Here is a 23,769-nt window from a genome sequence, read left to right as displayed (position 1 = left end):
GATATTTAGATAACCATTCGGTCAAAACAGTATTTGGAGGAAAATTAAGCTTAGGTAGGTTTCATTTTATCATACAACCCATTTTTAAATCATTAGTTGCACTTTGTATTTCTAGAAATTAACACTTTGCCCATTGTTTAGTGAAGTTTGGGGTGGCAGTGGCTCAGGAAGTAAGGGTCTGTTCTGTATCTGCTGGGTTGTGAGTTTGAACCACCACCACCGCCCTAACTGTCTCACTCACTCTGCAACTACCTAGTAAGACACTAAGCATGCTGTCAGGCTACATTTTGAGGTATGCAAAAACCAGTAACTATTCTGAGACAAAACTAGTGTTGGAAAGATGAGAGATATCTTGAGGAAACCTCTACCATAAGAACAGGTGTCAAACTCCAGTCCTGGAGGGCCACTGTCCTGCAACTTTTAGATGTGTCTCTGCTGCATCACCTGAACACAATAATTAGGTCATTAAGGCTCTGGAGAAATGATCTATACAAGGAGGAGGTAATGAAGCCATTTCATTCCAGCGTTTTTGTACCTGTGGCACATCTAAAACCTGCAGGACAGCGGCCCTCGAGGCCTGGAGTTTGAGACCTGACTAAGAGGATCTTATTGTATTTGTTTAATCTACTTTATTCAACTTTCTGGTAAAGTTAAAAACTTTACCAGAAAAGCGTTGTCCAAATGACAACTTTTTTTTTAATTTTTAAATTTAGAAACAGGAATTGGCTAAAAACAATACAGGTTACAAAATCTCTGATGACTGCATCACTAAAAGCCACAATTTATATCTGCCTAATGCAGAAATATGGAAAAAGAAAAAAAAAAGACTAATTGGAGCACTACCAAAAAATAGAAGGTAATCTAACATGTTTGAGTCACTTCAATAAAGATAGCTTTTTATTGTGTTTTATTTTTTTTAATGGCATTATCCATCTCTCCATCCTCAAACTGAAAGAGAAAGAGGGAAACCAAAACAAAAACTTCAAAAGTTTTAAAAAAAAATACATTCTGAGAATCACACTAGAAGCTACAAAACAAACTTGAACAACTCAGGAGAAAAAAATGAAAAGAGAACAGTCTTATTTTAGTTACAACTCAAAGTCAGGGTAAAGCATAAATCTGACATAAACATCTTTTCTTAAGTTCTGAGTTTTCTGGTGGTTGTGAGGGTTTCCCTTGGATGGTGAATGAGGAATGCACCGAGCTCGGCCCGTTCTACAACCTGGACCAGGTCACTCATTGTGCAACTTCTTTCACCCCAGGGAATAAAAACTATGTGCAACGACTGCATCTCAGTCCATCCATCAAGTCTCTTTATGATGAGCTCGACAAAATGTGCAGCATGATTTCTGTGTGCATGTTTTGTTTGCACAGGTGGTCTCTAGATTCCATGCTTTATAAGTCCTTTTGTCTGGATCTCCTGAAATACACTTGTCTTCTGATCCAGTCAGTAAGGAAGAACACTCAAAAAATAAAGAAATCAGTCAGTCTTCCAGTAGATTAGCTGAATCCAGTCTGATGATTAGCTTGTGCAGTTTGTCATTTACTCCTTTATTGTCCCAACAATAGCTGAATATGTCCACCGCTGGAACAGGCGGCACATTTGAAGCTCTGTGGTGAAACGGAAAAGGCCTTTCAATGTCTGTACAGCCCAGAGGAACCTAGCAGACCACCTGCTTGTTGCTCCAGACTAACAGGGGACTGCATGAGTACAGAAGAGGGCTAAACAGAGGAGGAAGAGTTCAAGAAAAATGGCTTGAAAAATACGTCAGGAAGGGGAAATAAAAGATGACAAAGAAAAGAGCAAAGGTTTCTCTCCGGTCTCTCCTTTTCACTTGTGTCTCTGTAGAGCTTTCCTCTTCCTCCTCTTAAAGAAACAGCAGCACCTGAAAAATACAAGTCAGTTCAGAAAGATTTTCACAGCAGCAGCTGCTTTATGCTCACAGGCAACACAACTTCATTGGATTTTGATTTTGTCTGTCTTGAAGTGAGGGTACAGGATAGATCTACCCTACCCAGATCTACCCTCAAGATATGTTAAAGTTCAGTTACATTTAAACAACTTTACAAATTCATCTTTAGGAACTTGCAAACAGTAATTTTATAATCAAATCCACTGATTACATTTCTTTAAACAGCTAAAGCCGATCCAGAGCTGGAGCAGGACAGGTGCTGCAGGAGGTTCTGGGTGGCATGGTGATCACCTCCATAGCACAATGCACTGATTAGAGATGCCAATCAGAGCCCAGGAATTCAATATCAAGTTTTAGGACCACGATTCAATTCAGAAACTAATTCAGAAACCACATTTTTCTCTAGGGATTCTGTTTAAATAATGTGGCTGACAAGAGAAAAAACTGTGTAAACAAATAGAACAATTATTCTTAAAAATTCTATAAGGTTCTGTATTGTATCAAATCCCATCCATTTATATATATATATATATATATATATATATATATATATTTTCAAGATGGCGCCAGCGCAGCTGGCTGCCTGCAGACGCAGCTCCCATCGTGTGTGTTAATCTGTGTATATTTGCTGTAACCGATTAAGGATCCGTGCTTGAAGAACCCATGGATCATCAGTTGGGATTTCCACAATGGCTGGATGTGGTTATGTCGCTGTTCTCCGCGTTCTTCTGCTACTTTTTCTACTCTTGGTTGCGGAGAACCTCGCCGAACGTAGTGGCGGCATTGTTTGCTCGCATGAACAGCTGATTGCGCTGTGTGGGCCTCTGCTGCTGCCCAGAGACGGGCCTGTGGTCCCAGAGGGGTTACGGAGGAGACGACGGGGCTGCGGGTCTGGGGTTAAACGGAGAGAGAAGAGGAGACAGCACAAACCAGCGGTACCGGCGATTGTTGTGGGGAACGTGAGGTCTTTGGGGAATAGGACAGATGAACTCACGGCGCTGGTTAGGACCCAGAAAGAGTACAGGGAGTGCAGTATCTTCTGCTTCTGTGAAGTAATTTCCCTGCTGGGATGAATAAAGTACTTCTATTCTATTCTATTTAAACAAAAATAGGTTTGTACTCAAAAGTCTGTGACTTCGGGCGTGCCGTGGTGGCGTAGCGGTTAGCGCGACCCGTATTTGGAGGTCTTGAGTCCTCGACGCAGCCGTCGCGGGTTCGACTCCCGGACCCGACGACATTTGCTGCATGTCTTCCCCCCTCTCCTTCCCTGTTTCCTGTCAGCCTACTGTCATATAAGGGACACTAGAGCCCACAAAAGACCCCCTGGAGGGGTAAAAAAAGAAAAAAAAAAAAAGTGTCACTTAAATTACCAGTATTTGGTTAGCTTAGCTTCCCTGCGTTTTCTTAAATTAAAAAAATGAATTACTAAAAATATAAACATTGGCCGAGTAGGAGCGGCAAGGACGTACATCTTAAATAGATTTTTGATTATTTTGAATCAAATCAGAATTGCCAGGATATGTAATTCTCTATAGAATTGAATTTTTTTGCACCTCTACCATTGACTCTGTAATTTATGCAAAAGGAGTAAATATTGAGTACATGGACAACCTTTTCAGTAGTCCTATATTTCCTGATTTAAAATCCTTATTAATTAATTAACATTGGAAATTAAACTAACCCCTTAGCTATCATGACGCCAGTGTTCTCATGGATCTGTTGATTAACATGGAAGCGTTTTGAGGGTGGCAGTTTAGGGGTTAAAAAAGTAAATGGAAATCAGTCAATAGTAGTTTCTCTACAAAAAGACAATTGTTCAGTAGTTGTCTCTCCACAGAAACACAAACATGTGATTCATCTTATATAAACATATCAACATAATCAATTAGAATCTAAATAAGAACATAGGAGGACGACCACAAAGTATGAATGAAAAAAGTAAGGATTGAACGGGGTGTGTAGATAAGTGTGTTCTTACTTTATATCATCAGGGACTTCAACCTCTGCGTTGGCTGTGATTGGTGCGTTAGAATGTCCCGCAGTAGGATCGTCTGTATTCAGCTCTCCATTGGTCGAGTTCATCACCTGGAGGACAGAATAGTTAGAAAATCTGGATGAGCACACCATCTCATGCCTCTTATACTCAGTGGCAACAAAGCAACATGGTCAGTGCAAAATAAAAAAGCAATTCTGCCCATCATTAACTGTGAAACTGGACAATAGGGCATGCAAGAAGCAGCAACTAAACATGATCAACAGCGTATCCATGGAAATCACTACGTGATGTCAGACATCAATGAAGAGTAGAAGATTTATGGTGACGTTGAACAAACAATCCTCCAGTTTATTTGTAATTAAGATCAATCAGTAACTGTTGCTTTTACCAATACAAGGCACGCAGAGAAAGTGCTGTTCCAGCAGAAACATCCTATCATTATAACTCAAATACTACAGCTCTATCTAACAACTGAAATACTCCACCAACACAAGCATGAAGTTCTTCAGTTTATTCAGCAAGAAAGGCTGAAACATTCAATTACTTAATATTGACACTCAAGGAAAAGTGCTTTATGGACAAATGATCCTTTTTGACCTTAACGGACTCAATGATTCTCAAAGTGAACACATCCTTGCTAAAATGCCAGGTTTTAAAATCCTTTCTAAATTTCTTCCACATACATTGTAGCAATCCCCCTGTACAAGTGGAGTGAAAAACTAATCTGGTATCTGAAGCGGCTAAATGAGCTCCTGCTGCCATTAATGTCTTACTTTTCTCTAACATAGAAAGTACTCCTGTTTCAGTTTCTTTTTTCTATATTTGCTCTGTCTTTTCCAACACCCAGTCAGTCATGGCAGATGGCTGCTCATAGTGAGCCCAGTTCTGCTTCTGCTGGGGATTTCTTCCTGTTAAAGAGGGTATTTTCCTATTCACTGTCGCCATATGCATGCTCGGTATCAGAGATTGCTGTAAAGTCAACAACACAACACAAGTGACTGTCTCTGCATGCTTATACAGGAGGAGTCATTGCTGAAACTAGATAAAGTGTTAGTTTAGAGATGTTCATGTGTGCTTTTTATTTGGATGTTTTGCTTGGAGTTTATGAAGTCATGTGTTTGGTGGCCAGTGGTGACCAATCTGGGCAGGGTTCTATAAATGAACAAAAGTAGCAGTTTTATGTGCTTGGCATGCTACAGGTGTGTTTTATCTTTATACCATAGTATGGTATATATTTGTGTGTGAACTACTAAAATAGGCAACTATAGGCATTTTTAGAGGGGATTTCAAGCCTTTGAGAATTTCACCTTTTTGTAAGCAGCTATGGTCCCTGATCCCAATACTGTAGGTCCACTGCATTTTCTACAGAGGCATGCCAACCATTCATTGAGGCTGCTACTTCAAAACGGCCACTTTCTGCTGCGAGAAAGTAGAGAAAGGAAGACTAAATGTATTATGGTAAATTTGATCTGTTCACAGTTTCAATCTCTGTTCCAGAATTAGATTTGAAAATTCAGTTCAAATTTAAAAATACTTCATGAATCTCAAAAGAGAAATTAAACGTTGCAACTCTAAAGCTGCAAGCAGCCTCGGGCGGCCCTCGCAGCAAGCGCCGCTCCGGCCTATTGGCCACCGCGGGGGTTCCAGCCACCGCTGAAGCTCTCGCACGGTTTCCAGAGCCGCAGCCCGCTCGCCACCGCAGAAGCTCTGCCGCAGTTTCCAGCACCGCCGCCTGTCCACCGGGCGACATGCGTGAATGCGTTCGGCAGCGCTCCCCGACGACTGTCAAAACATCTGGTGCAGATCGGTCGATGCATCGAGGAGATATAGCCGATGTATCAACTTAGGGGGCGCAGTGGATTCAAATTACGTCCCAAACCCGTTGGGCTCTTTAGAGGTGAACAAAGGTCATACATATCCAGTTTGGCGCCAATCGGATGATCCATGTGTGAATTAGAGCCAAACGTATGAATATGGCGAGGGACTGATATTCGCCATTTGGCCACGCCCACACGGTTCAGCCAGCAGCGAGCATTGACAGAGCTCATCATCCGAATCATCTGCATTAGGTCAAGAGAGACATAAACGGAGCTTTCCAAGGAAAAATACGGCACTTCCTGTTCTGAGGGGGCGGGGCTTAGATGACGTCATAATATGATGACGTAGGATCGTCCGGCATCCCACCAGGAACACTCAGGCCAATTTTGGTGCAGCTCGGTCAAAAAATGTGGAATCCAGAGGCAAATGTATACCAACGGCGTTGCCGCCATTGAAAACTCTTGGCACTTTAAAGCAAGTGAGACCAACTTCCTGTCTGTCATCCAACACAGAATCACATTGATTAGGTCAGGAGAGCCATAGATGGAACTTTACAAGTTCAAAAAATAGCACTTCCTGTTCTGAGGGGGCGTGGCTTAGATGACGTCATAATATGATGACATAGAATTTTCAGGCATCCCACCAGGATCACTCATGCCAAGTTTGGTGCAGAAGCTATCAACTGTTCACAGTAAAATATGAGACTTCCTGTTGTCAGGGGGCGTGGCCTAAGTGATGTCATCATTTGACCATTGGATATTATTGGACACCCGATGATGATCAATAACTGAAAGTTTGGTGTCTCTGTGAGTTTTTGTGTTAGAAATACAAATTTTTCATTTTTTCCTGTGTATTACAAAATCGAAGTATTTCATTTGCAGGGCAATGCTGCCCTCTGGTGTCGAATTACTGAAAACGTTTCATTATTTCAGTAATTCGACACCAGAGGGCACCATTGCCCTACACATGACAGGGATCCCCTTTGTAATTACATATTACACAGTCGATCACAGGGGAACTTTGAGCCCTGCTAACCCCCCTTCAACATGGTCAAAACTCACCATTTTGATCACTTTTAATTGGCCATGCCTTATGATCAAACTGACCGAGTTTGAAGCCGATCAATCGAAATCCCTAGGAGGAGTTCGATCAAATACGAAGGCTGTAAACGGCCAAAATAGGGTCAAAAATGGAACTTCAATCCAACATGGCCGACTTCCTGCGATACTTGCACTATGACATTACTTGTAAATTCTGAGCGTCTTAGTGAGCTCTACAACTGTACCGAATTTCAAGTCTCTATAATAAAGTAAGTGAATAGCAATGGGTCTTTTGAAAATTGCTAGGTGGTGCCGTTGAGCCATTTTTTTTGCGATTTTTGCGTCGACCGTAAAATACGTAAATTTGAAACTCACTGTATGCATCCGCCAAGTTTGGTGAGTTTTTGAATATGATAAAGCCCCCAAAAGGGCAATTCATTTGTAGGGAAGAAAAATAAGAAACAGTACAGATACAATAGGCCTTCGCAGCGCTTTGCTGCTCGGGCCTAATTATCCAAGGTTCTGCAAAGAGTTGTTGTAGATGCTGATGGATGTCTTATAGCAGTCTGTATTACTGCAAATCTGAAGAACCCTCTGTCTGAAGACTCTTCTTTGCATCATCATGCAAAGAGCGTTGTTAACCTAAAAACACTCAACAACACTCAGGTTGTTGAGTGTTTTTAGGTCCCTGGTTCTGATGCTGCTGCCCCAGCAAATGATTATTGCTCAGTCTGTAGTCCAGATAAACACTGACTCCACAACCACCACTTCTCTCACGATGGAAATAGGGTTAGATCTAACCCTGTTCCTCCTGAAATCTACAATCATCTCCTTTAAAGATGAGATGATTGTTCCTTCCATGACACAAAGCATTCCACCAGTTCTCTGTACTCTGCCTTTTGTCCATCTCTGATTCACCCGACAACTGCAGAGTCATCAGAGTATTTCTGCAGATGATAGAAGTCGGACTTGTGCAGGAGTGAAAAGGAATGATGAGAGTACAGTGCCCTGTGGTGCTCCTGTGCTGCTGACCACCTGTTCAGAAACACAGTCCTTCAATCTCACAAACTGTTGTGTCTCACAAAATGTTGGCAGTCTTCTGGAAATATTAGTTATGAGAAGGATTTAGATTCTTACATAGAGATTGACGCTAACAACACTAACCACAAAAACAGAACTGTCATTATTTAGATTTTATTATTATATTAAAACCTTGTTATATAGCAACTGATTTCTAACTCACTACAAATAATTAATGATGATGTTAAAAAGTGTCAAATCAAACTTTGAATGCTGGTAATTTGTGCAGAGAAATCAGGTCAGAGCATTCCAAATGCTGGACATTGAAAACTGGCCATAGATCTCTGATTGATGCATCATCAGTTCTGTTTCATAGCAACACATTTCACTGTCCTGTTACTAACACCAAGGTTTCTTTAATGAGCTTAGAATACAACAACAATACTACCTGCAGATGTTGAGTTTAGTGTTTTTAATGATTAAGTGATTCATAGATGTTCATGTGTAGTTGCTAAAACTCGATTCTTTCTAAAATTGTACAAAAACAAGACAAAAAATCCTTCCAAGAAAAATTTACGATTTACGAAATAAATTGAGAAAAGATGACATAAATGAAAAGGTTTGCGAAGTCGTATGAGTTAATATCTGGGCAGGAAAATAATTGTGGCTAAATCAAGGATATGTGGGGCATATATATATATAGTTCTGAATTTCTGTAGAAACATCTCCATCTGTAGGGATAATTTATTATGCAAAGACACTTCCTGACAGTCAGCCTGGCTCCAGACACAAGAGGGTCATGCAGACAGACAGATAGCCAGTAGAGCTAACCCTTCCTCTCAGACCGGCCCAGCCTATCAGCAGTGAGGTGGGACAAACTTGTAGACAAACAAATCAGATGGGACCAGGACCACACTCTCACTAAAGACAGGATGTACAGAAGAAAGTTGGAGGAAGAAAGAAAACATCTGCTATACTTCATGTCTTATTCAAACCTGCAACCTTTCATAATATTATAGAACAGCAGCATACTTACATAGTTAATATTACCTACTCCACTTTACTCCTAGTGGTCTGGACTGCTTCTGTTTTGTGAAGCAAGTTTTCAGCATTTCATGTGTGCTGTTATTTTTACTATTTTGCTTCCATTTCCTGTAGTGGCAGAATTTTTTGTTACATTTATTTTTTGTGTGTGTGTGTTTTGCATCATTCAAGCATTTGCTGCAAATTTCACACCCTGAATCACATATCATGCCACACTGACATGTGGCATGTCAGTGTGCTCCTACAAGCCCAAGTAGGAACACAGACTTATACCCAAGTGAGATATGAAAGCACAACTACTTCCACTGCTAATAAAACCCTCATGGCAATTTGCACTGACCAATTTGCAACTTGCTTAGGAAGGAAATTAAGAGTAGCGTTAGCTATAAATCCTAACTGACACCTCCAGCCTTGGGGATGTCCAATCATTTCATTCTTTGAGTTTTGGTACTATAAACTATACTCTGTGGTAAATATTCCAAAGAAAAAGTTTAGAAAAAATCTGGGGCTGTTAAAGGACGATATGCTGCACATTGGTTGGCCACACTCTCCTTTCTGGATGATCTCTCCTTCACTACCAAATATCAGTCAGTGTCAGACTTTAGATTCTTGAACCAATAAAAAGAAAAGCTTTGGACAAGCAGTCATTACCTTACACTCCATCCCCAAACACAGACATACAACTTCAATGGGACAACTAGTTAAACTGAGGGTGGCTTTGAAGCCATCTTCAGAGTTCAGAGAAAACATGAAGGTCAGAGGGAATCTATCACAGTTGGTTCATTCTTGGTTAAGTAAATCCAGTTTCTCTGATATGGAAGTGTTTGCAGCAGGCTGCTTGTCCATTGATGAAAAGGCTGCTTAAAAAACTGAAATAGAAAAGACAAACTTGATCTAAAGCATTGATATGCAAATTCTGAACTTCAGTTATAACATGGAGACCATTTAATGCTTGGAATGTTTACATTATTTTCTGTCAACATATTGAGTTTGTGTTTTGTCCCAATTTGTCCCTGATGCTTTTCAGTAGCTGTTGATAGCAGTTTACTCATATACCAGGTAACGAAGGAAAAATTTGGTGTCTCATGTTACTGTCTGAGGACTGGCCCACAAACTGGCATGCATTTGTTCCCTAATATTTCAATCTGAGAATTCAAGACTCAATTTTCCATTAAATAACTTTCAAAATACAAAACATAAAAGTTCAATGAAAAAGAATGAAGGAGGTGCAAAAGGAAGGAAGGAAACAGATGAGGAAATCAGATAAGTACGACAGTAGAGAGAAAGAAGGAAAGAATTCAGGAAACAAAGAAATGATAGAAGGAAAGAGACAGAAAGTACGTGAGGAAGGACATTGAGACTAGAATGGGGAATAAAGTTTGGAAATACAAACATTTTTCCATACTCATTTCTCAAAAACAGTATAACTAAACATAATGACAATACAAAGCAAAAAAATAAAAAAGTATCGACTTAATTATAAAGCTAATCAAATGGACAAAATGATGCGCAGATTCAACTTAAATAAAATTGTGACTCGGGTGTGCCGTGGTGGCCTAGGGGTTAGTGCGACCCATGTTTGGAGGCCTCGAGTCCTCGACGCGGCCGTCTCGGGTTCGACTCCCGGACCCGGCGACATTTGCCGCATGTCTTCTCTCCCCTTTTCCTGTCAGCCTACTTCCTAAAAAAAGACAAGGGACACTAGAGCCCAAAAAAGACCCCCTGGCGGCATACAATAAAAAAATAAATAAAATTGTGACTCAACATGTTCGTCTTGGACTAGCTTTACAAATAGTGCTGCTGGAACAAAACGCAGCATTTAAAAACGGGGTTTCTTAATGAGGCCATCAAGCTTTGTTCTCATGAGCATGTACCTGGTTTTTGGTTTGAGGTGCTTTTTCCCGGTTGCTTGTCTGAAGTGGAGCTTCAGTCGCCACAGGACCAATAGGAGTCGGCTAAACACAGAGAGCAGGAGGGAAAAATCACTTTGTTACTGTGCAACTTCAGCTGACAACATGATTATATTTGTGCAAACAGAGAGGTGCTGCAGTGATGCAGGGGTAAAGCTGCTGTCACAGGTTTGAGTCCCGCATGCCTTCCCCTCTCTCATTACCCACTTTCCTGTCTGACCTCATACGAAGGTCACTAGAGCCAAAAAGAAACCTTAAAAAAACTAATACAGGCCTGCATATCACTACAGGTATTTTCTATTAGCTAGCACTAACTAACAGTGAATATTGTTTATTCTGATTTCACCCACTGCCAAAAGCTTGGACCAATCCAGCTCTAAAAAGCTTTCCAGGAGCACATAACTACTTCCAAAGGCAAAGAAAAAGAAGTTTCCAAAAGCTGAATGTTAATCAAAAAGCGTTGCGGCATGTTTATCAGACTGATGAGGACAAGTCAGGTTTATGTAGGGCTGAGTGATATGGCTTACAAATAAAAAATCTCTGATTTATTCATGCCAGTGCGGATTTAATCAATGTTTTTCTTGCTTTCTTTTCTAATAAAAATAAATTATAAATGAGAAAAACAACTTTCAAAAGGATGCTTTTATTTCAACTATCGCTTCTGTGAGTTGTACGACACAGTACTGAGGCCAGGACAAGAACTTTTGTTTAATTACAAGAATACAGTCATCATATTAGCAGAATAAAGACACAATTTTACCAGAAAAACATTTGAAAATTACGAGGAAAGAGTTGTTGTGACCTCACATGTTCGAGGAACATATGAGGTCACAGGTTGTGGCAGCAATGCCCCCACCTGGTAGCCCTGTCCTCCCACTGCTTACCAGTCGGTGCACTGCATATTCCTGACAGACTGCGATGGAGCTGAATGATATTTTTTTCTTTTAAGTTTTTTCCAACTTGTTTTATAACTTTTCTTACTTTGTTGATTCATTATTTCGGGGTGGCTGGATCGGGTCTCTATTTTTTTGGTCTGTGTAACCCAAACATATGTTAAAAGCATACCTATTTGGGGCAATTCAATCCACCTAAAAGCATAAGATCTTTATTGAACATCTGTTCTCTGGAGGCTAAACAGTGTATAAGTCCATGTGTGTTAAACTGACACAAATATTACCAAAGCAAAATGTTTGTTTTTGGCCCTGGAGACGAAAAGTTATATAACAAAAAAACAAACTAGACAAATTTTGAAAGATCTGGAGTATATTCTGTAATTTTCTTGCGGGGTAATAACATTTCCATATTGTGGATCAGGTTTGTATCTATTTATTTTTATTATCTTTGATCTGCTTTTTTTTGCTGTCCAGATGTTGTAATATATTTAATCTCATTATATATATGTACAATGACAAACAATAAATTCTATTCTATTAACATGTCAACATGATTGACCATTTAGGTTTAGGATATTGCAACAATGAATAATGTCCAACTATGTGTTGTCTCTCTACAGCCATATGAGGGGCATGAGGTTTGCATCTTCCTTATGGATCATTGGCAAAACATTACTGTCACTCTCAACTGTATGCTCTGGCCATTTTATTCTCTTGATTTTGTATGTGCCTTTGAGCTCTGTTATGTTTGTGTATAAGAAACAAAATACTTTAATAAAAAGAATTACAAGGTAAAAGTCATTTTAATGAGAAAAAAGCTTCAATCTGACATGACCAGCTCAGTACAGTGTCCTGCTTCTCATAATAATTTCATGCTGGTGAGTAACAGAATGAAATATTTTCTTATTTGTAAAACTTATACTGAAGTATAACTTCTCAAGATGCTCTACATTCCTCTTTTTCAATTTTTTGTGTTGGAGTTCTCATTATTACTACTTTTGTCTGGTAATATAGTGACTTTATTACTGTCAGATGACTTAAAATAATTAAAAAAATCTTAACTTGGCCCTAATACTTCATCATAGAGTTGACCTCAATTCAAAGTCCAAATAATAGAAGCTGTAAAACACACTTTGTTTTTACAAAGTGTTCACTTTGAACTATGGAAACCCAAGGAGTGCATTGGTGGAAAAAATCCTGATATTCCACAAATAACACATTCAAAAACCAAAAATTTGATTAATCAATCATTTGATGCATCACCCAGCCCTTCATGAAAAAATGTCTGAGTCGGAGACAGATTTGAAAAATCACGTCCCTCCTCCTAAACTCTGCTGAACCTTCAGACACCTCCACAGTGGCTCACAGTGCGAGTGCTTGCTGCTGAATGATTTGAATCTCTGTCTACCTGAACCCAATCAGATAACCACAACACAGCCTCCATACTGTGCTGAACTCAGCAATGTTTGAACAGAAAACCTGCAAGAAGATCTCATCAGAGTAACCTGCTGCATGAAAAGAGCACAGGACCCACACTGATCACTAACCAGTGGCTTTCCGGTCCAGTCATACTGATAATCGAAGATGTATCCGTTCCTGTCGAAGAGGTCTGTGAAGAGTTTCCTCAGATAGTCGTAGTCTGGCTTCTCGAAAAAGTCCAGCCGCCGCACATATCGCAGGTATGTGGCCATCTCTTCTGTTGTTTTCACACAACGGCAATTCACACACATACACAGTCAGCCAGCAGAATCTGATACTTTATCACAGTAAGCAGTGAATAAAAACTAGACTTATGATTACAAACCTGGGAAATTCTCACAGAGCACCTCTATCGGCGTGTCTCGCTTCGTGTCTCCTATTTTCTGATAGCGTTCCTTCAGAGTGTCGGCCTAAGGCAGAGAGGAGTGGAAGTAATTCAGAGGAAAGTTCCACATGGAACCTTGCCATGGATTAATAGCAAATGTTTCAACTTAAAAATAAGATGAGCACTAATTGTGTTTTTCTTACCTTTAGTCCTTGCCATGGCAGGCTGCCCCGCAGAAAGTACATGAACATGTGGCCTAACGCTTCAAGGTCATCCCTTCTGCTTTGCTCTACAAAGTCAAAGTTAAGATAAGAGAAATAAACCTGAGCAAGGATGTGAAGCTGAAGATCAAAGCCTGACTAACATTAGAGTTTGCTCCATAAAACACTGGCAGGGTTTTTATAAACATCTGAAAATTCGAGCATTATTAGAATCAAAAGCAGCTTAACTGATCAGGATTGTGTGAGCAAACTTCAGTTTTCAAGTGCTCTCAGCATACACACAAATATAAATAAATTAATTTTAGAGGAATAAAACAGAGAATAGAGAAACAATATGTACATGCATTTACAACCAATTTGCCAATTTTTATGAAGAATGAAAAAGAGGTGGCTCTTTGAACCTTCCTAATAAGTAAAAACTGACCGAATGAACTAGTGCTTCTAAAATCATACATAACAAATGAAAGGCTTTCGTCTTTACATGGAATACATTCACTGAATGTCCTCGACTGATATGCAATGACAGTATTATATTATAGCGATATGTAACTGATGCATCAGTAATATTTCCATCTATTTTTCTTATTTGATAGTGTTTTCTTTTTTTTAAGATTTCTTTCACCAAAACAACCAAACAAAACACAACCCAGAGAAAAGTCCATCCATAAAATGGTGTTTATTTTTTTTTTTTAAAGATGATGCATTTCCTAGGAGATCACTAGTTGTCCTTTTTTAATAAGTCATGTTTGTGATATTTGTGGCTCTAAACCAGTTCCTTTTAGCTGGACTGGTGAAAAAATGGCTCTATGGATGGTGAAGGTAGCAAGCCTCTTGCTGCAGAACTTCCTCTAAGGTCAACTACTGCCTCAGGTTAACAAAAGACTCTGTTTTGAGTCTGGTCTTCAGGAATTGAGACAAAATTATTAGTTTGCATTATATTATTTGCAATGATTAATCAATAAGCAAAACATAAGGCACATGTTTTGGTCACCACATCCTGTGAGATTAGAATCGAGGTGCTCTTATTATACAAAAGCAGTCATAGAGACACTCACCTTTCCCCAAATGTGTATTGATGCTCATGTATCTGGCAGTTCCAGTCAAACTCTTGTGTTCTCTGTATGGGATATGTTTCTTTGTCTCAGGGTCTATGTATTCTTTTGCGAGGCCAAAGTCTATGATGTGAATGGTGTGTTGCCGTTTGGAGCCGGGTCGGCCCACCAGGAAGTTCTCAGGCTTCACGTCTCGATAGATGAGGCTTCTGGTGTGGACAAACTCCATTCGGGTTATCTGAGGGAGACGACGACATCAGCACCATTTACAACAATTAGATACAAGCTGTTTCTGAGGCCTAAGACTTAAAGAACTAAATGTCTTACCAGCTGTATGGCTATCATGAGTACAGTTTTTAGAGAGAAAGTTCTGTCGCAGAGGTCAAACAGGTCTTCTAGACTGGGTCCAAGCAGCTCCAGAACCATGGCGTTATATTTCCCACATGGTCCAAAGTAAAACACCTGAGGTACGCCCTCTGGAGGACCAGCAGAGGAAAACAGGACAACAAAACCATCAATGTCTTTAAAAAAAAAAAAAGGCTTTCAGTGCTCCACACTGAATCTCATTAGAAGACTGAAAAAGATTAGCCTGGTAAATACCAGCCACTTGTTCGTCCAGAGAGTCTGGGCTCTCGACTGTTGAGAAGCGTTTGCTTTCTGGAGTGTGGACTGTGTGGAAGTTTGCAATTTTACCCAATCAATAACCTATGTAATATGCCAGTTCGACATAACGGAAGCTTACCAGAAATTGCATGTGCAATTAATAACCATCCATGTTATTAGTTCAGTGTTCTGCTGCTCCCATTGCTAAAACTACAATTCCAAAACAGCGCAGGAAATCAACATCATCACTCACAACTTCTTATGTTCAATGATTGGCCTGTTAGAAAACCTTCCGGAGGCAATCCAAGCGAATGGGAGAAATCCGATACTGTGCTATGAAGAGAGATTAGAATCGTGCAGAATTGCATAGGAAGGCAATGGGCAGGCTAAAAAAAAAAAAAAAGTATGGTTTTTACCTAAGATTTTATCTACAAGGCAATCACCAGCTCTTATTATCTGAGTCATTAACAACAATATTGAAATCTGAAATTGTGGCTTAAATTTCAATGACTTTGAAAGTTTAATTTTACAAAAATAAGAAGATATGAGAAACATCTGAAGTTTTTCACTTCACCATCACCTCCATCACATCAGAAGTATCAAACCAAAAAGTAGTGGGAAAAACTAACTGTTTTGAGGCTGCATATCAAGAGTAAACCATAATAATTAGAATCTTAAATAGTTCCATACACTGCTTTTATACTTGGCAGATTGCAGTTTTCTAGCCAATCGCCGATTACTGATCTTTAAATAGCCTGACCTGCCGATTATGATTTTGACTGATACCATTTTTTTTTTTTAAATGTTGCAAAACACAGCAAGAAAGTTGCTGAGTTGGCAACAGTGTGGTAACTATTGTTAACTGCAAACATGACCTGGTGTTCGGGTCTGTCATAGCAGAGCGGAAGAGGACAGTGGTTGATTTTTATACCTTTGCCAAGGGAGACAAGATTGGTGGATATGATCAGCTTCAGATCGAAATGTCGCTTGATCTCCCAAAATTAAACACTTGCAAAAGCTTGTTAAAGTTTCTTAAGGCTCCCTCTGATGGCCAACAATACTTTGGTGACTAACAAGAATAGTTTATGGTTTGATATAATAAGATAACACGTTTTCTGTGTCTGCTCTCTTCTCAAACCCACAGTCGATTGTGGCAGATGGCCGCTCACGCTGAGCCTGGTTCTGGTTCTGCTGGAGGTTTCTTCCAGTTAAAGCTGAGATTTCTACATGCTTTTTTTGCTCAGGGATTGCTGCAAAGTCTACTACAGCATTCAAGCGACTGTATACCATGGTTGCATGTTCGTCCAGGAGGAGTGACTCCATGCTCTGGTAAATAGTTTCTAAACAAACCCAGCAATGTAATGTAAAAAACGTGGAATCTGTTTGTATGATTGTACTGACCTGTTTTAGTAAAGTAACTAAAATAATAATTACAAATAATAAGAGATTATTTGTAGTGAATTAAAACTGAACATATCTGGTTTCCATAAAATAAAGAGTTTTGACAAGCTAAATATGAGATATTGATCATCATCTCACTGTGGTATGCAGCATAAGCCAACATGTGAACAGTCTGTCCCTGAATTTATAGAATGCTTGATGCAGACCTTCTCAGGTCAGCAGTTAAATAAGGGACATTCGATATTATGTGTGCTCAATCCTTAAATATATGCAAACACCAACAAAAGTTAGGGAAATTTGAATTTTGGGTGAAACTTCAGTATGAACCTAAACCTTTCCAGGTGAACTTAACATGACCTTCTCTGAAGGTTTGAATGCACGTGTTCAACTGTTCAATGTTTCAGTTCTTCTTGCACAACTTGCTCTTCTCTAACAAGAAGCTCAATGGCAAAATTCACAACAGCAGTTTCATCAGTCAATCATCAATACATTTTCTGATTCAATCAGAAATGGTTTGAACAGTCCTCTTTATCATGATGTTCACATTCTTATAACAAGAGGCCAAGTCGACACCATCAACTGATGAACCATACAGGATGCTTTCAGATCAACCTGACCGCTGAGCTTAGAGCGTAATCAGCTGGTTACAACAGAGACTGGAACAGTCACAGGAGGGTAAAGACGTGACGCCCTTTAGCTGCTCAACTCCTGGCAATTTAAAGGCAGGTGAGACTTTTATAATATATCTTTGCAAAGTGGACTTTTGACATTTTCCATCAATTTCACCCAAAAGCCAAACATACACACATTTTGTGAGTGGTGTATGTTCATCCTTAAAAACTAAAAGAAGACATACCTATGAAGCATTGTCATCCCTTACCTGAACTTCCCAGTTGTTTGTAAAAGCGATATTCTAGATGTAATTGTGGCGCTCGGGACTTGATGGGTTCCTGTAAAAGAACCAAATTAGAATCAGAATCATCTTTACGGAATCTTCATGAACAGCACTGAAACCTGTCCAGTTAAACCCAAACCATAGTGAGAAAATCACAGATGTGATTCAGTCCATCTTCAACTAAGCTCAGCATGGTACATGTTTAATTATGATCTCAGCTCTTTTCACAATTTTGTTTTATTGGCACAAAATGTTTCATTCTTTTTAATTTTTGGCAAGAAAAACAAACATCAAGTGAAATGCACATAAACAAAAAACACCACAGCCACAGAGAAATATTGCACTGGCAGCAACATGCTCTGAGGTTAGTTTTCTCTTTTGTTGCCACTGACTCTTTTTATGGGAGGGATAGTCTTGAATAACCATGAAAGCAAAGTTAAGATCATCAGTCCAATTTATTAAAGCCAAATAAGTGATAACATTATTTAGGAACAACAGAGAAAGACCAGTGCTGTAACACAGAATGGCCCCTGACAACAGAATCCCATTCCTTTCTGCTCCTACATAAGCTAAGCCCTAAAGAGGGCATTCCCCTGTGAACTTTACGTGTGTATATATGTGCATGCGAACAGCTAAAAGAGACAGAATCATTTAACTGTAACACTTTAGTGTCAAGTGTCATCAAACTTGACACTTTGTTAAGTTGGATGAAATCATGAACAGCTATAAATACCACCAGCTTTTGGTCCAAAACTTTCAAATGTCTGCTGGACGTTCATGATGAAGAGATTTTTTTCTTCAGCACCATTAGGTCCAAGCATGCATAAGAATATAAAAGAATGGCTTCGCCAGAAGAAAATGAAAGTATTGTTATGGCCTAGTCGGCGAGCAGAACTAAATCTGATAAAAAATCTAAGGATTTTCCTGAAGTTGGCTGTGGACAAGAGATGTCCTCATAATGTGGGATTTGGATAATTTTGGTGAAAGGGGGCTAACGATACAAAGCCTAGGATGCTGACATACTGCGCCTGAAAACTGGACGTTGAAAATGAATGAAAATTTGTTTCAACTAAGTATTTGTCTCAGGGTGGGCACCTTTATGTACTCAGGTTACTGGAGCTTCAGGATTTTGTGTCTCTTTTCCAGAATAAATTAACACACACTCCCTCCAAGGAGTCCAGTCACACTGATCAACTCAGACAGGTGACTATAAATTTATTTAAAAAGTTCGAGATGTTTTTTAATTTTTCTTCAGGTATGTGAAAAACAGGAGACAGGGCGGCCATCTTGACTCTACCAAATCAGGACATCAAAGTGGCAAGTAATTTTCAGCTAAGAGAAAAATAAATCTCACCTTCTTGGAATAAACTACATAAACACTCAGCACTGGGGTTCTCATTTGTAAGGAAATTACTTTGCGTCTTTCATATCTGAGGACTACTGACCAATTCCGTAAATATTTTATTTTTTTATTTAATATTTAATTGACCAGGATAAAAAAAACCCCATCGAGATTAAACACCTCTTTTTCAAAAGAGTTCTGTCCAAGAGCAAGCAACAAATGCACAACTGTAATGTATTGTATTTAACTATATAAAAACTTAGTTATATACATAGATGAAGAGGATTTTTACCAGTTTGATGGCCACATATTCATTGGTGTACAAGTTCTTTCCAAGTCGTAGTTCTCCAAAGTTCCCACACCCGATCTTCTTTCCGACCCGGAAGTTTGGCCCAACCATCAGAACTCCTGAGCCGGAGCCAGCAACTCGGCCGCTGTGTCCCGATCTTCCCCCTGCCTTCCCAGACATCCTCTTCCCATCCTCAGCCTCCCCCTTCCCTCCACCTCCTCCTCCACCAACTCCACGCTTGTCAAAGTCCATCAGTTTGTGGTAGCCTGGCCTCTCCACGATTAGGCTGATTCCATGCACCAAAACAAGCACCAAAACTACTGCCTAGCGGCTTGATTTCCAGGTCTTGCAGTGATCCAACACAGAGGCACACACTTTGGCTTTAAAGGGTGAGTTGAATTAAAATGTGGAATCTTGTGCGACAATGGTATGGACACAAGATGACTAAAAAAAAAAGAGAGAAATGGATTGGAGTTAAAGAACGGGATCTAAAATCTAATAACTTTAAAATTATTCAAGACAGAAATGGTAAAAAGCGTATTTGATTGAAAGTGCATCAAATTTGAAGAATACAGGGTGAAGAGGCACAATTAGGAGTGACTTTCTGTCCCCCTTGCAGGGGCCAGAGATGTTAAAGGAAGATGGAGAACTGATGTGCAAGGATATGGAGCTAGCCAAATGCTGGCATGCTTTATAAAACCAGAAGGATGCCCTTCTCCAAGGCTTAGAAAGGTCAATCCAGCATGACAAGACCCAGTAAAGGAGTTCAGAGGTTTCACCTCCGACCTTCAGCTAGGACAAGACCTAGATCTGCTATCTGACTTCCTGCCATACGTTTCAGGAACCGAGCAGGACTTCAGTACCGGTACCAGCACCACTACTTGGTCTATAGCACCACATAAGGTTTAGGTCCACAGCTCCAGAAATGCTGAGAAAACCTGAGAAAACATACAGAAATAGATGATTTAGTTCTCATGTCAACTCATAATGTCATGGATTTTAACATTCAAGTAGTCAATGATTGATATGTGGCTTCATTAAAAAGATCAGCCCATGCAACAAAGTTGATAATTTGTGTGTTTTAAAAGACACCCGGGAATAACATAACACTCCCAGTTGAGGCCTGTGTTTATACGCTGGCACTGTTAATATATGCTCTGTGTCAGAATCAATTGCACTGACTTGTGCTACATGACATGAATTAAAGCAATACTTTGTTTCACTGAACGCATAAACTCTGTGATGCAGAGACTACATCATTTGCTAACTGCATATGAAAGCAGCCCGTTTCTGCTGCACACAGTCTTTAAACTGCGCCCACTTCTATCCATATTCATTCTTTTACTCTTTTTGAATAACATCAGGCTGTGAATCTGTTAGAAAGACGCCAGAAAAGTCTCAAAGTTAACTTTTATGATTTAAAAAAAATATAAGTCCAAGGAAAGATAAATGTACATAACAGAAAAACAACATAATATATGTAAAAATATTTTATTTCCCGTTGGGATTAATATATATTTTAATTTGAATCTAAATCTGCTAAAATTGGAACAGGCATAACAAACCTAAAAAAAATAATAAAATCAATATTGAAGATCAGATGTAGAATTACAAACAAGCATTTATAGTTACTATTAGTGTCCTTTGTATTATGGTGATCGTTGAGCAGGAAGCTGCTCTGTGGATTAAATAAAGTAAATACTTTTTTGATGTGCTTTTGACCTGCATTGACGCTGAGTTAACATATGAACGACTTTTTGAGATGAATGACTCTTTAATCACTGTAAGCTTAATGAAGCAAAAACTGCAAACAAATTCATAACGGGGAAGTATAATCAACTCAGCCTAATGAAAAGGCAAAGGAGAAACAAACGTCTGAAGAGGAAGAGGAAATGTCTGAGACAGAAGTTGAGTCTATCAATCATCTATGCTGATGTCATTAACAGGGAAAAAACAGAATAACGTGACCCCTGCAGGACGCAGTGACACTGTGATTACCAGCACAGTAACAAGCTTCCCTCCCTTATTGTTTAAGTAATTTCTCAAAATGCTTAATGAAAAATAATTAAATAACATAAAATATATGTTTTGTCAGATTATCAACAGGTATTTTTATGGGTAATTAATAGATCAAACAAAAATCTGAGGACGATGGCAGCAACTAGTTTATTTTTTAGGGAATTCTGTGCATAAAAAATAACTACTTTGTAAGAAAATGAAAAAAGTCTGAACAGTGCAGCTGTAGCAGCTCTTTGCCTGAGAATCTCAACCCGTTGTGAATGAGAGAACAGCAATCAGCTGAATTTAATAAGGTGGGAAGTTAGATTGCTTGAAAGTTAACAAAAAGCAGATTGGCTAAAATCAGATTTCATAATAAAATGTAAAAAAAAAAGAACCACTGCTTGGCTAAAGTTAGATCTAAGCCTTTAATTATACCCTTCAAAGCAGGTCAGGCTCTGTTGTTGTTTCTGCCCTCCCACAGCAGCCTCTGTCAGACTGAGCAACTCACAGGAAAAACAGATAATCAATGGTGTTCTATAGCTAGTGGTAAGGAAGGGTTAGACACGTTCACTCCCACTCCTACATGGTGCCCCCGGCACAAAAAACCAAACAATAGCCAAATTAGGAGATCTCATATAAATGTGGCCTGAATAAAAATAAAACAGCAGATGTTTGTGCATCAGGCTTATTGCACAATCTTCAACACAGTCTAAGGTCCTAAAGTACGGTAATCAGTAATCTTTTTGCAAAAAATATGAAATTATGTGAAAGAGACATTAAGAATATAAAAAATATACAGCTTAACTAATTCCTGTTTAAAAGATGAGCAAGAAAACAGACCAAGACATTAAATGTATTTTTTATTTTTTAAATCACCTCAAAAAGGTGGTGAATCTTCCCACTGAGCACCACCTTGTTTTCTGCTGTTTTTTGCGTCATGGCCTCCACTGAGCTGTCAACATCGAGTCAAGCAGCGGCAGTTTTATGTGTAGTCTGCATTCAGTTAATCTTACGCCTACATGAGAGCACAAAACCTCAAAAGCAAAAGTATTTTTTCCACAGCACAGCGTGCCACTGGTTCAGAGTCTGACCCACATTACTGAGCAGAAGATTCAACACTTCAAGCACCACAGGAGAAATCTCGTCCGCAGAGAGCAAAACAATCTCACCTCTTATTCAACCCTTACATTCACTTTTGTCTAGGAAATCACTGGCAAAAAAACGTAAACGTGCTGAACAGCAATGGCTACTACTTGATTACACCTTATACACAGCAAACTAATGTATACGTGCAGCTCGGCGCTGAACTGAGTCCCTTCCACTGGTGATCAGAGCTCTTGATGTTCTGGGGAAATACTGAACATCAGCATGGCCTTGGTTTACCATCCGCACTCCAATGAACAACTGGACTTCATCACATCCTACTCGCTTCATAACACGACTTCATAGGAGAACCAGCGGGCACACCAGAGCCAGACTTTTCGCATCGGCATGTACTAGTATTTTATACTGGGAGACGAAAAGTTTGTGCGATGAGCTAATGTTAGCTGAACACCTAAACATTAAGGTTCAGCCTGGCTACTACTGTAGGCCTGCTCTTAACATTTGCTGCTTGTTTATTCATTAAAACCTGTATTTATTGTGTTGTTACACGCCAAGCTACAAAGAAAGAAAACAGCGCAGGAAGTTGAGTTTTAGGCCACAACAGTTTCTGTGCTTGGCCTGGAGATGTTCGGGTTCATTGAAACAAATTTAAAGTCGCAGTCTGGAGAAAATATAGCGGCAAAAATGACTCACGGTTCCGCAAGGGAAAGCAGGAACCATATGAAAAACGGCTGAGAACAGCTTAGCTGGATAACCATATTATCAACCTGAAAGCTTCCAATAGCTTCTGAGGTAGCAGTGAAACGTAGCTTGTCAGAAACTACCAAATGCTAACATGTTAGCTAGCTAGCTCACTAGCTACCGCTGAATTTCTGCCTATATACCTCATCATACGGAAACACAACGAACTCACTCCTATCTATACATTTAACCAGTTTTTTAAAAAACAAGTCTTACATACCTTAGCTGACTGTGTTTGCTCTTATACTTCCTGCTTGGAATAAACTATGATGGTTTTCTTCGACTCGTTTCCCTGATCATCTCTTTTACTGTGCATGTTTGGCTAACCAACTACAAAGCTGCGCCAATGATCTAACGCTGTTTGCGTAGATACAGTTGAAAATGTCGGTCTTGAGAGAAAAACCGAACGTAAATGTACTTGAATAAAATCTGCATACATTTTGCGTACCTCTATGTGTGAGACAAACAGTAGGCACAAACACTTGTATTAGTTTGAAACTTTTTTTCCCACTTCCACTGATCTATTAGTAAAGTTTTTTATATTAATGTATTGACTCACTGTTCTTGTATATTTATTTGAAATAGAATAACAGCAAAAGAAAAAAATGCTTTTGTATACTGTAAAACTTAAAATATGAAATAAATTTAATTAGCAGAACAATTATTTAGATAAGTACATATG

General features: G+C 39.3%; 1 protein-coding gene across 2 annotated transcripts; it reads right to left on the bottom strand.

Annotated features, from left to right (window-relative positions):
- Positions 1 to 1,063: 1,063 nt before the first annotated feature.
- On the bottom strand, positions 1,064 to 23,444 carry LOC114146655 (casein kinase I-like). Of its 2 annotated transcripts, none has more exons than XM_028020943.1 (11): positions 23,308 to 23,444; positions 19,245 to 20,179; positions 17,596 to 17,665; positions 15,039 to 15,187; positions 14,715 to 14,949; positions 13,642 to 13,727; positions 13,439 to 13,523; positions 13,182 to 13,330; positions 10,706 to 10,786; positions 3,892 to 3,998; positions 1,064 to 1,886 (listed from the first exon to the last, which is right to left on the bottom strand). In XM_028020943.1, the coding sequence occupies exons 2-11, from the start codon at positions 19,491 to 19,493 to the stop codon at positions 1,832 to 1,834; spliced, it is 1,266 nt and encodes a 421-aa protein (XP_027876744.1). In that variant the 5' UTR covers positions 19,494 to 20,179; positions 23,308 to 23,444; the 3' UTR covers positions 1,064 to 1,831. The 2 variants fall into 2 exon arrangements, with proteins under 2 accessions (XP_027876744.1, XP_027876745.1); XM_028020944.1 differs by lacking the exon at positions 1,064 to 1,886 and adding an exon at positions 3,188 to 3,235.
- Positions 23,445 to 23,769: the final 325 nt, after the last annotated feature.

The sequence above is a fragment of the Xiphophorus couchianus genome, chromosome 6 (genome assembly GCF_001444195.1).
Source record: "Xiphophorus couchianus chromosome 6, X_couchianus-1.0, whole genome shotgun sequence".
NCBI classification, from domain to species: Eukaryota; Metazoa; Chordata; class Actinopteri; order Cyprinodontiformes; family Poeciliidae; genus Xiphophorus; species Xiphophorus couchianus.
The sequence above is the reverse complement of the archived record's forward strand: the minus strand, read 5'-3'. Positions and strand labels throughout refer to the sequence as shown.